At 38.9% G+C, this 13,824-nt stretch overlaps 1 protein-coding gene across 5 annotated transcripts in view; it reads left to right on the forward strand.

The window, feature by feature from the left end:
* The window catches only part of GABA-B-R1 (gamma-aminobutyric acid type B receptor subunit 1), a 30,957-nt gene that overhangs the window by 6,195 nt on the left and 10,938 nt on the right, over window positions 1-13,824 (forward strand). For 4 of the 5 annotated variants that reach the window (XR_011899123.1, XR_011899122.1, XM_019040825.2 and 1 more), the window contains exons 7-15: window positions 312-463; window positions 1,480-1,618; window positions 2,370-2,497; window positions 3,471-3,612; window positions 4,114-4,264; window positions 4,967-5,207; window positions 6,907-7,114; window positions 8,602-8,858; window positions 10,674-10,811. Coding sequence is in view for 3 of the 5 variants with exons in the window: in XM_019040825.2 (XP_018896370.2) it covers window positions 312-463; window positions 1,480-1,618; window positions 2,370-2,497; window positions 3,471-3,612; window positions 4,114-4,264; window positions 4,967-5,207; window positions 6,907-7,114; window positions 8,602-8,858; window positions 10,674-10,811 (1,556 nt within the window). In the remaining 2 variants the exon portion in view is untranslated. The remainder of the gene's footprint in view (window positions 1-311; window positions 464-1,479; window positions 1,619-2,369; window positions 2,498-3,470; window positions 3,613-4,113; window positions 4,265-4,966; window positions 5,208-6,906; window positions 7,115-8,601; window positions 8,859-10,673; window positions 10,812-13,824) is intronic. The other variant, XM_019040826.2, reaches the window with a different exon arrangement.

Below are 13,824 nucleotides of genomic sequence, written 5' to 3' on the forward strand. Positions count from 1 at the left end.
AAGTGCCTCAATTTCAAAGTTTCTAGCAATAAAGTTTCTCTCGCCGTGAACGGTCACGTCAATGATCTGGGAATCTTTTGTCAGAAGTATTAAGTCGAATAATGGTTAAAATAAAAAGTCGATAGTTTATAAAAAAATTGGTTATATATTACATCTGCCATTTTAAGTTTCTTTGATTCTTAAAAATTCTTTATAAATTGATTATTTTAATAATCTGTTTGTTAAAACTTATTTTTACCTGAAAATTGCTTATTTGTTTTCTTTTAAATTGATCATGGTCTACTGTTTTTACAATTCTACTTCATTTTCAGGTTGGTACGAGGATAATTGGTTCAAAGGCAATTTTACTGACGACGGTGTCGACTGCTCGCCAAGGGAGATGGAAATCGCCGCCGAAGGACATCTCACAACCGAGGCTCTAATGTGGAATCAGAACACAAATCAACGCACCATCTCTGGAATGGTTTGCATTTTATTCATTTTCCCTTCCACTGATAGATAACAATAATCAATTAAAATCCCATCGCGAATCTTTTTGAGTCAGGAACTTTGAATGCCAATCAATGTGCATTGGTGAAATCTTTTAATGTTACAAAATATTTTGAATTGGAAAAAAATGCACATTGACCTACCAGCCTCTGGAGGACACTTTTTAAAATGGGCTGATCGCACCCTTATATATCGTAGGGGTATTCACCCTCTTTGAGCGATAAGTATCAGCTAGATATAATAATTAACCACTTTTTATTTTCCGTACGGCTCGTTCTCTTTTTAACCGTCCCGCTAGCTGAATGTACAATTCGTCACCTTCCAGGCAAAGTATCACAAGCGCCATGCGACGTTTAAAAATTTCCGCCGCCATTTTATTTTTTTACAGAGAAATTGTTCAACGAAGCTGTCCGAAAATTACACCGAATTTTCTTTGTGCTGTCGATAAAATTTAGTGAAATTTTCGAACAGATTCAACCAACAATTTCTCAGTAAAAAATAAAATGGCGGCGGAAATTTTTAAACGTCGCTTGGCGCTTGTGATACTTTGCCTGGAAGGTGACGAATTGACCTACAGTTTGCAATTGAGAAGAAGCTAAAAAGCGTACAACAATTATGTGCACATGGAAACTAAGGGTACTTTCGTTGTTCCTAAACTAAATCAGAAATTATCGCTCCTAACTGCAAAATGCAGTCTTTACCATTGACGTTAATTGACTACTTAACATATACACTTCAAAATGTGGTGCACGTAAAATTTTCCTCAATCGGAGACTCTGCCTCTAATCCATAAGAGCTCAACAGGTTATTAGAGCTCAGTTTCTTTGCGATACGAAATAATACCTTTCTGCATAAGGGGAAATGTATACTCCCTGGAAAAGAGCGCCCACATTTATAAGCATGGCTGACCTGAAAGTCATCGTATGTTAGGATCATAAAATTTGAGCTGATAAAAATAATAAATAAAATTCTTGTTTTCAATTTTTACAGACTGTTGATGACTTTCGCGTAAGGTTAGACGCAAAACTACGCGAGGGTAAATACAATGAATCACTATCGAAAGGACTGTATCCTGTGGGATATCAAGAAGCACCTCTTGCATACGATGCAGTTTGGGCTGTCGCTTTGGGTATTACAATTCACTCAAAATTTAATAATACACTAAGACTAACTTTCATTCAATTAAGTTTGTTCAATAATGTATTTTAAGCACTGCTTCCTCGTCAAAAGAGAGAAAGTTGGTAAGCCACGAGTAGTAACAGCACTGAGCCCTTAAAAATACTTGCTTTACAATCAAAGATGATGATACAGCATAGAATGTTGCGCAGCGCGTTTTCGTGAAGAACGCCAAAGCGCCCATGCTATAGAGATACGACTACACGTGCTTGGTGGATGTCCGTGTTGCATACCAAAAAATTGAAGGAGTTTTGACTCTCCCGCCTGTCTCTAGTGTCTCTACAGCGATCAGCACGCAGCAGTGCTGTTGTAACTTGCAAAGTCGTTGGAAAATACCACTATGAATTAATTGTATTTCCGTGTCACGTTTTTTCTTTCTTTTTTCCTTTCTCTTAATTGGCATTTTTATTTAAGCAATTTTCTTTTTATTTTTTGTTATTTAAAAAAAATGAGGAAAGGTGATTTTGACTGCCGTTTATTTTTACTTAACTCACGAGTTCTTTCTAAAAAGTGAAATTTTTTTTTGCTTCTTTTTAACAGCTAATTTTTAGAGCCCTTCACTCGACGAATTTGCCAATTAGGCTCTATTTGACGCCTACAGTACATTTGACGACTTAAAATTGAGTTTCGTATGATTAATAGAATGTTTCGTATAATCTAGAATGATCTCAGAACTTTTATTTACGTAATCTTTTTCTTTCCAGCTTTCAATAAAACAATGGAGAAAGCATTAGAAAACAAAAGACGTCTAAAAGATTTTACATATACTGATAAAGCAATTGCGGATGATATATACTCAGCAATGAATTCTACTAAGTTCCTAGGCATCTCCGTAAGTGCTTTTTCCCTCAATGCTTTCAATTTTTAAACTCTAGGTATGATGCACTGATGAGGATCATCAACTGAGAGCGAAAAATTAAAATGTGCTCGAAATAACTTTTCAAGGAAGATCCCTTCCACAGAAAATTTGCGTGTGAAAATTTATCGCTCTACAACATCTTAATAAAAAAATTACCGTCGCTTAAAAATTACTACGTAATAATTTAACGTATGTACGACGACTGTTCTAAGTAAACATTTGGAGGAAATGGTGTTTTGCAAATTTTCGTGAGAAGATAATCGTTATTTTGTGGAATCTCTTCGCCTGGAGGTGTAAATAAAATTTAATTGAGTCCAATAATCAGACTGACATTCATTTACTCTTGAGGTTCGATTGACAATTAAGGCGAAAAATTGCCGTAGAAGCAGGGGATGTCGAAACAACTACAACATGTCTTTGAGTTTTGTCGAAAGAGGCTCGAGTGACCGTCCACCAAATGGCCGAGCAGTAAATACAGGCATGATGACAATTTTTCCTTTCAAGGTCTCTTTTTCAAATTTCCTCTCAATTTACTTTGATAGAGAGCGAAGTTTGCAACGCTTGCGTCATTTACCTCAGCTGAATAGTTACCTACATCTGTCAAATGAAGATCCTTCCTCAACCTTATCCAAAAACTATTGGTTGATCCCATTTTTCTCCTCGCTCCCACATTTCGTCACTCCTCTGACGTAAAAGCGTATCTCTAATTCCACATAAGCCTCGGAAAGCATGGTCTCATACGGAGATCAGAGCTCACGTGGAAATCGAGATACGCCCTTACGTCAGAGGAGCGATAATTTGTGTGGAAACTCCGACACTTAAAATGATATGCTCTCTCAAGTGAGGTGGTGCTTCCCAGGAGAAAAAGGATTTAAGAGTTTGGGTACATTTGATTTTTTCCTGTCTCTCTTTCTTCCGCCCTTCCTTACTCATTGTTTTTCCATAGGGAGATGTCGCTTTCAGCTCGTACGGAGACAGAATAGCATTGACTCAAATTGAACAGATGATTGGTCAAAAATACGTAGTGTTGGGGTACTACGAGACTACCACTGACAACCTCACTTGGATCAACAAGGAACAATGGATTGGTAGGTATCACTTTCCGTCGGTGGAGACCGCTTCTGGCTTCTTTTTCACACGAGAATATATCAGTCTGAGCTAATCTATCGCCATTGCCCGAGAGCTAATGAAAGGAATAAACGAGACCGACAAGATTCTCGAAAATACCTTTTTCATGAATTATGTCAAAAAGTATCCAGGAGTTTCCTAGTTCATCGTAGCTTGAACGGAAATACACATCATCTAAAATGTAAATGAATGATGGTGAACCATGTAAAACTGAAGAAAAAGTGGGGTTACTTAATTGATAACTGAACAACCACTTTTCTCATGACACCCTTTCACTAAAAGCTTTTATGACTGTGAAATGATGAGGTATCTATACTGCGTACCTATACCTAGTCATAAGAAAGTTTAAAAAGTTGCACTGTGATTAAGCCATATTTGCTCTAGCTTCTTCAAAATTACTTTTCTGCGTGTAATTTCCGGAAAAATATTTTTACACGCCGTCTCTCGGCTTATTTTTCCAGGTGGGAAGGTGCCGCAGGATAGAACGATCGTGAAGCGGGTACTTCGAACCCTCTCGATTCCTCTATGTATTTGCATGTGGACAATCTCTATCATCGGAATCCTGGTTGCCATTTGCCTTATTGCTTTCAACATGTGCTACAGTCACAGGAGGTTTGTCATTTTTCTTTTCTAGAGGATCTTTTCCTCATGATTGTATACATCACATCAGTCGAGACAATTCATGTCTTAACTTTTTTCACGGGAGGGTGTGGGTTTAAAAGGGATGAAAACTGAAACTTATGTTGGAAACGAAACGAAACGAAACGAACCGATCCAAAAAAAAAAAAAAAACGACGCGTATATCTCGGTTTGCGTATTGATTGTTGAAATTGATAGACAAAGCGATAGACAAAGAAGACATAAAGATTATGGAGCGACCCTATTGGTTAAAATGGGTGGTTCTAATAGACTAAGGGAGAAAATGACTGACTAACTAAAGGGCCTCTCGTGGGTTGCCGTTAATTTCTCTACTACCTACCTCCCTTGTCTATTGCAACCACCTACTTCCACCAATAGGATCCGGATCCCTCCATATCCTATTTGTCATCTTTGTCTATAGCTTTGTCTACCAATTTCAACAACGCAGCGTTGATGCGTTAACCCTATTAAAATCTTTTTACATTTTATTCACAATTTCTTCGAATTCCCTTTTTTCACGAATTTTTCTTATATTTTTTCTGACTAATTTCTGATTAATTTTTACCGACAACCTTTCCTGCTTGGCATTGATACATTTGCGAGTAGTTGCTGACGTTCTTCTTTTTCTGCATACCTAAATGAAAATATACAAATGTATGTTACATTTGATTCCAGGGTAATACAAACCTCCCACCCTAAGTGTAACACAATCATGCTCATCGGGATTGTCATCTGTCTATCAAGTGTGTTTCTCCTCGGATTGGACGGGCAGTTCGTGTCTGAAGATGTGTATCCCTTCGTGTGCCAAGCCAGGGCCTGGTTTTTGTCCATCGGATTCACGCTTTCATTCGGTGCCATGTTCAGTAAAATTTGGAGGGTCCACCGACTAACCACGAAATCCAAGAGTGAACCGAAAGTAAGCACATTCGCTTCGCGCATCTTTGACCATCTCCAATGTACTTTGTAAATTTATATGTTAAATTATGCGTTTTATGAATTATGTTGTGTATTAACTCTAGATTTATTAGCCGGGTGAAAACAGGTCCGGTGGCTCGTAAAACTACGCAACTCGAAACGGCATTTTTCATTCATCATGGTCGTCCTAGTAAAAAAAACTAACAGTCACCGCACTGTATAAATAAATAAAATTTTTGGAAAACCCTTGTCATTTCTGCTGTAATTTTAAATAAATTGAAACGCAATATATCCAAAATCTAAGCTTAGATTCGGATTTTTCGTGAAAAATGAACGTGGGTTCATGTATCAAACGTTAGCATAGCATGGAGGAGAGAGGATAAACGTAGGCATATCGACGGTGAAACTACCAAACCACGTATCTCGGTTTGCGACGTCGCAGACTTCCTGTCATACTTTATTTTTTAAATGAAAAGCTACTTAACGTCCAGTCTTGAAAATTTCCGTGATTTTTCCTCTTCGTGCGGAGAAAATTCTGTGAAAATTTCAAGGAATGATATTGATTTGGTCTACTTCAAAAAAATAAAATGTGAGCGGAGATTTTTAAACACCGCAAACGAGATACGTGGTTTGGTAGTTTCACCGTCGATATAGACTCTTCTTTGATGTTTGCCGCTGGCGCGACGGGTGCGGTATCCGAAATCTGCTCTAAGCGCCGGCGGCGCCAAGCTTCTGGTTTCGCGTCCCGAGGAATTTCTGGAGAGGTAAACTTCTTCTTACTCATCCGTCTACACACTTAGATGCCCTGACCCATATTGCCACGTCGGATTGATATGTCAGAATCTGTAAGCACACGTTAAGCCTCTTTTTCCCTCACGCTATGCTAGCGTATGACTCATGAAATTACATCGATTTTTGACGAGGAATCCAAATCTGAGCATGGTTTTGAATGTCACGCGTTTGAGTCAAATTTTGTAAATTCCAAAAAACTCAAGATAACGAATGTGTGCTAAAATGCTCTCTCGGCTTCTGTTGGTTCGATTTTTGTAAAACTCGACATGAAAGAGCACTTTTTAACGGGAAACGCGAATTTATAGTCGATCAAATCCTGTGCGATCAATTTGTGTGAACCTTTGTATTCAGAGAATATTTTCCGAAAGGAAACTTGGAATTTCAGTCGAAATTATAAAATTTCAAAATCCAAGATGGCGAACGTGGCCTTCAATGCTGTCCTGGCTCCTGTTTGTTCGATTTATGTAAAACCCAGTATCGGGAGGTACTTTTCAGTGGCGTGGCGTGAATTGAGATTTATCGATTGTTATGCCATTTACATCTATGGTAAAGAATCGACTGTTAAGGTGTTCGCTGCGAACACCCTGTTTATCGATCCTTTTCCATAGGTTTAAATGGCATAAAAATCGATAAATCGCAATTCACGCCACGCCACTGGTACTGTTCGACGAAAAACTCGAATTTTTATTCAAATTTTAAATTTCCAAAATCCAAGATGCATCCATGGTCTAAAATGTTATCCTAAAGGGACTGCTAATATCCGGGGACTCTTTTCAATTCATAACTTAATTTCTTCTCGAGTACCTTTCCGCAGCCGGTCAGTGTTAGGCAGAGTAGAATTCTCTAGGATGGCGTCGGGAAAATGTTCAGAAACCTCATCTACTAAAAACTTATCGACTTGATTTCAGAAGAAGATCCAACCGTGGAAACTGTACAGGATGGTAACCCTGCTTCTCCTCATCGATTTGTTCTTCCTCATTCCATGGCAAATATACGACCCACTCGCAAGGAGCCTCATCGTTTTCCCCCTCGAAAAACCACTCTCGACGGACGACGATATCAGGATAAGACCAGAGCTAGAACATTGTGAAAGTGAAAATCATATGCTTTGGCTTGGTGAGTAGGTTCCATCGAACCAATTTACTACATCATGCCTTCCTAACCGCCCTCGTAATTAGCCAGCGTGGTTACCTATACTGCCTTGCTCTAAGGAAAAACCGTATGAACCTTTAAGCGTTGCCAAATTTCCTTTGATAAATCTCGAATTTTCGGGAAAATTTGTAAATATTTTTCCTCCAATTTTTCAGATAATTTTGTTCGTAATTTTACCTACAGTTTTTGAGAATTTCGCGTAAAAATATTCATAACTATCCTCAAAATAAACATTTTATCGAAGGAAATTTGGCAACTTTCGAATGTTGATACGACGTTCTTCCTTAATAGCACGGCAGTATACGAGTCTGTCCGCTAGTCACAGAATCGTACGAGTATGGTTTAAGCGTACTAGGTACTTATAGCTTCAGAAACACTTATTTTCAAATGCCAAATTGCTACGTCCAATATGAGAGCAGATAGGTATCTATCGCTCATAAAAAAACATAGAGTACATAGAGTCGTAATGTAATTGGGAGAGCTGGCGCCACTTTTAAGCATTTTCCATGTCCCGAATTCCGAGACTCCTGTGTGACGCCGGGTCACTTTTTCGATACATAATCGATTGTTTGCGATACACGGGTACCCGGCCATCCGATGACAACAACAACAACAACAACAACAACAACAACAACAACAACAACAACAACAACAACAACACCACCAACAACAACAACAACAACAACAAAGGAGATAGGAATTACCACGTATTCCACACCGCCATTTTGGATCGACAATGTATCGAAAAAGCGACCCGAACTCGGCGCACACCGGGTTCGGAATTCGTCGAGCAGAACATGGCGCCAGCTCTCCCATTTACATTACGACTCTATGTACTCTATGATGAAAAAATGATGTAGGTGTATGACGTCATCCTCTGCATTGGTGCATACCATGGGTTCCTCCACCTTTGTCGCTTCACTAAATAGCAGTGATACAGACAATTGGACCACGTTTAGCAAAAAGGAACCAAGCCACGTCAGCTATTGCCAAACTTAACTAGGCAATTTGATTTTCAGAAGAGAACGTTTTTGCGGATTTTTTGGGAATTTTAAGGAATTTCTTTCGTACTATACAGAAAATTCACTGGAATTTGCACAAAAATCCGCACAACCGTTTGCATGTAAAAAATTACAATGCCCAATTATGTTTGGCAAGAACTGATGGGGTTTGGTTCCTTTCTTACCATATCAGCAAAGCACTAATAACGATTTGCGCTCTAGGTTTGGCGCACCTTAATCTTGGTATGATACGCCACTCTCGTTGTTAGTTTTGTTGCTTGGCGAGATTAAATCCTACTTCAATCGACTTCTATACAGAGTGCAATGAGGTCGTCAAAGAGCACGTAATTTTGACCTGCTTTAGTTTGCTTTGGTTTTGGCACTCTAGTCTTCAATATTTGTCAAATACTGACCTACTTTTTCTTTGTTGGTTTTTTTCTTTTTTTAAAGGATTGATGGGAACTTACAAAGGTCTCGTCCTAGTATTCGGACTATTTCTAGCTTACGAAACGAGAAGTATAAAAGTCAAACAGATCAACGACTCCCGTTACGTTGGGATGTCAATTTACAATGTTTTCGTATTTTGCATTATTACTGCGCCTGTCACGTTAGTGATCTCAACCCAGCAAGACGCCAGTTTTGCATTCATGGCGCTATCGTTAATTTTCTGCTGCTTCCTATCCATGGCTCTCATTTTCGTGCCGAAGGTAAGCTTTCAATCTTTATAAGGTAGACAATAATTTTGATAGCGATTCATACACGTAGAATTAATACCTGCCTTATAATGACCAAAAAGACGCAATAAGATGATCTGCATGACTACTTATAAGAAATCCAATCGTCATATATTTTTAAATTTAGTTTAAAAAAAAAGCGATAAAATGCAACAAAGTCACTAGATCACAATTTTCCGTGTTGTTGCATGCTGCCTATCCTCTCAATTCAAGGCGCTGGTACAACCAGTAGGCGATATATATCGACGGTGAAAGTCGGCAATCACATAACTCGGTTTGCGACGTCGCAGACTTCCTGTCATACTTTATTTTTTGAATGGAAAACTACTCAACGGCAATTCTTTAAAACTGTCATGATTTTTCTTCTCAATGCGAAGAAAATTCTGCAAAAACTTTAAGAAATAATATCAATTTGTTCTCCTTTGAAAAAATTACGTAGAGGCGGAGATTTTCAGACACCGCAAACGAGTTATGTGATTGCCGACTTTCACCGTCGACATATAGTCCAGTCGAAGGCGTGCCGTCATTTTACACGTTATTTACATTTTATTTAATAAACGAAAGTAAATAAAATATGTATATTTTTGATGAAAAAATGTAGTGATTCGCCAAAATTCTATTACAAAAGTCTGTATCGAAAAATACTTCGGACTCATGGTACTTAATGTAATGTATGTAACACCTCTGTTGTGAAATAGTTGCTTGAGGCGCCGCGCCGTGGCGTGGCACGCTACGCTGCGGCGCGGCGCGCGGCTGGCCAACTCCCAACGCGCATTGACGCCTACAAACCTAAGGGGATACTTCAAGCATTGCGCAATGCGTGAAGTATCCCCTTAGGTTTGTAGGTGTTAGTGCGCATCTCGCGCCGTGCCGGTAGCACGCCGCGCGCCGCTCCGCTCTGTGTTTGGTTGTAATATTTAAAATCGCGGAGTCGGCGTTTTACAGCTCATGATTTTGAAATTTTTGCACACTCTGCATGGATTTTCCTCATTTAAATTGATAAAAAAAAAAAAAAAAAAAAAAAAAAAAAAATATGTATTAAAGGAAAATTAAAATGTGTTTTGTAAATATTAAGGTGGTTCCGTGTCAAATTTAATGTTTCCCAAAGCACTTTAATGTTTTCTTTTATATTTTGTGCATTTACTGTGCTGCAGCGTGGTGTACGCGCGACCAAACGCTCAAAATTAGACGTATTTGATTCTGAAAGATCAATGTACGTACGGGTTAAAACTAATGATTGCGTGCTTTTTGGTTTTTCCCCCTTTTTTTATTCATTTTTGTGTAGTTTCTTTCAACACAACTCTTATTTTACGCGTGGACGTAAACTACTGGGCAAAACAGGTGCGCGGACAAAAAATCGTCGACGGAATGTCCTGAAACCCTTTGAAATGAGACATTTTTCCGGCCTTATCGTCACCTTTAGAGCCTTACTACGGTCGAGTGCGGCTCTGGTTAGGCCGACAACTGATTTTTAGATTAGGAGGAAAAAGGCTGTCGATTTTCAAAAAAGTTTCCATTTTAAAGATGGACACCAAAATGGCAATGACTTCTAAAGCTATTGATAGCGATATAATCGTGTTCTTCAAATAGATAAATATTCGCTCTCCCCTGTATTTTTGTTGCCCATGTGTGGCGAACTTGAAGCCGAATCTAAAGCGGTTGATTCTTTTTTTTTTAATATATATAGGTTTCTGAAAAAAAAACATACATATTTAAGTATCACTTATTTCAAGACTTGCAGGAATATGACCAGTTTGATTTTTCTTTCTTCAATCCTTCTATTTTTAGGTGATAGAGGTTATAAGACATCCTAGAGACAAGTCGGAGTCTAAATACAATCCAGATTTTGGAATGTCCAAGGAGGATGAAGATCGATATAATAAACTATTAATGGAAAACGAAGAATTACAAAAATTAATTGCCCAGGTAAATATATCACACTATGAATTCAACCTACAAGATTATTACATTTGAATTAAAATGCCGGAAACATTGCTGCTTGGTCTCACATAAATTAACGCCATGCTTAACCTGAACCGTGAAAGCATTTTATCCTTACAGTGACCCTATTGTCCCCCATCGTCCTTTACCTTGTATATTTATATTGTCTTTTCATCCTTAAGATTATTCATTTTTTTTATTTTTTCCCACGTAAGACCCGCTCTCAAAGCGCTCTCTGGTGTTCTGCGACACCTAAACCACCACAATACCCTGTCTTTTCACCCCCCCCCCCCTCCTTAATGAAACTACCGGGGCGACCGTGCTAAAATTGATCATGTTGTTACCAAGCACCATGTTGATTAGTGAAACATGGTGTCTCGTTGACACCAACATGGTATTAATTGGACGTATTTCTACCAAACGGAACTATGTGCATTGTGACGTGAGCCCTGGTATGCATATATTCGTATGGGACTATGGGTCTCGAGACTCATGTCTTGATGCACATAGTTTCGTTTGGCAGAAGTACGTCCAATTTCGTGCTAGCAGTGTACTAATTTGGTCTCAACATAGTCCGATGTTGCTTCCTGATTGGCCTCTGTTGGTCACTTTGACCACGTTCACACCAAAATAAATTTGCCACGGAGGCCGCACAAGAACATCTCAAATTTCTGTTACTGATAACAAATGGTCGCTCTGTTGAGCAATTATTTTACTTATTATTATTACTTATTAACATTAAATTATTTACTTATTATACGTTATTTTACTCTTCTTGTCCCATGTTGATACCATATGGGCGTCAACACGGCACCATGTTTGTTTCACTCATCAACATAATCGGTTTTAGCAGGGAAAATTGCCTACAATTTAAAAAAAGCTCCGGCTTAATAGACATACCATCCGTTTCGGGCTCAGAGGCTGAAAGTTCCGGGAGCTGGAACCATTGCTTTAATTGGATTGCATTTTGCAAAAAGGAACCACTAGCATTGCAATGATGCTAAGATTGTGCAACTTCATCTTTTTGCAATAAAATCGCGGAAATCGTGAAAAACTGAAATTTTAAATGCTAATTTTTGTCTTAAATTTACAGTATTTAGCGAGTAAAATAGAAACTATTAATGGATAATCGGGGGTTTCCTCCAAGACAAAAGAAGTTGCACAATCTTAGCAACATTGCAATGCTAGTGGTTCATTTTTGCAAAATGCAGTCCAATTGTTTCGGGTGCTACGCACTACGCCCGGAACTTAATTTCTGCCTCTGAGCCCGGAACGCGGCCGGTACGTCAGTATGGCCCGTAAAGCCCAATCTACACCATCAAACTTTTCATCCGACATGATTGAACGAAAAGTTGGATGGAAAGTTGGGGGCAAAAAAATTTGATTCAATCACCGTTGCAGTGTGATATCGTCATCAGCCTGCGGCTCGCGAATATCCAGCTGCGGCACATGTAGGTCGGAGGATTTCGTTCCAACTTTTTGTTCAACTCTGAAAGTTGAACGAAAAGTTTAATGTGACGTCACATTCGAGTTTTCGATCAATTTTTCTTCAAATTGAGGACACCGCACCAAGAACAGCCTATAACTTGAAACCGCGTTTTGAAAAAAACGCATTTAAAGTTTTGTTTTTGATGTACTGCGCAGACTTTTCTATGCAGGTACCCTGTTTTGGTGTTTTTGGGTGACCTAACGCTTCTAGTGAAGGATGCCAGGTAGATTTTGCGATACATTTTGGGTTTACTTTCTAATATATTTAATTTAAAAAAGCGGTTTTTAGGCCATTATTACGCCCAACCGTTATTTTGGTGGCAATATGAAGTATAAATCATTTTAATCACGCATGATAAACGCAAAATGAAAGAATATAGATAGTGAGTAAAGAAAGGGGTAACTAGCACCTTATAGGCCCTTAAGTTTATAGGCCCGCTTACAGGTCGTTCTTGCACCCATCGATCCAGTGGTCTGACGTAACTCAGAAAAAAAGGTTTTTCGACCTCGAGCCGTTACCTATCTATATTCTATCGCTACCACAGCATAGTCCAGGGTACGTAGAATCCGAAAAGCAGATGGGCGTAATAACGACCTATACGCCTATAGGCTGTTCTTGGTGCGGTGTCCTCAATTGTAATCTTCCGTCGCATTCCTAAGGCGCAATGATACAACTATTTGAACTCTCCGGTATGCGTGAGGTATCACGCCGCATTTGAAGGCGTTTTCAAACAGCCAAGTTCCGCTATACGGATTATCGTTTTGCGTAGTTCATATTCTTTTGTTATCATTCCGTACCACTTGTTTATTTTTAATCCTCGTATAAAAACCACCCATTTCCTAAATACAATTCTAGCTGAAGCGCACTTCAGCTATGCATTCACCACTGCAAAAATGTCAAAGGATATCGACAAAGCCAGCGTGTATAAGGCTATTTCGATTGTAATCTTCCGTCGCATTTCTAAGGCGCAATGATACAACTATTTGAACTCTCCGGAATGCGTGAGGTATCACGCCGCATTTGAAGGCGTTTTCAAAACAGCCAAGTTCCGATATCCGGATTATCGTTTTGCATAGTTCTATATTCTTTTGTTTCATTTCCTACCACTTGTTTATTTTAATCCTCGTATAAAATCCACCCATTTGCTAAATACAATTCTAGCTGGAGCGCACTTCAGCTATGCATTCACCACTGAAAAAATGCCAAAGGAAATCAACAAGCTCAGCGTGCATGGAGGCTATTTCCATTTTAATCTTCCGTCGCATTTCTACGGCGCAATGATACAACTATTTGAACTCTCCGGAATGCGTGAGGTATCACGCCGTTTTTGAAGGCGTGTCCTCAATTGTTGTTCTCTCTCGTCATCATTTCACTATCCAACTTTCCATTACACAAGTTGCATTCAAGAGTTGGATGAAATGTTTGATGGTGTGAATTTGGCTGTAGTACGGCTTCCACAGCTGGGGTTTTATTTTCAGTGTTTCAGATGAAATGAATGAATTTGCCCTA

Source organism: Bemisia tabaci, chromosome 2 (assembly GCF_918797505.1).
Source record: "Bemisia tabaci chromosome 2, PGI_BMITA_v3".
NCBI lineage: Eukaryota > Metazoa > Arthropoda > Insecta > Hemiptera > Aleyrodidae > Bemisia > Bemisia tabaci.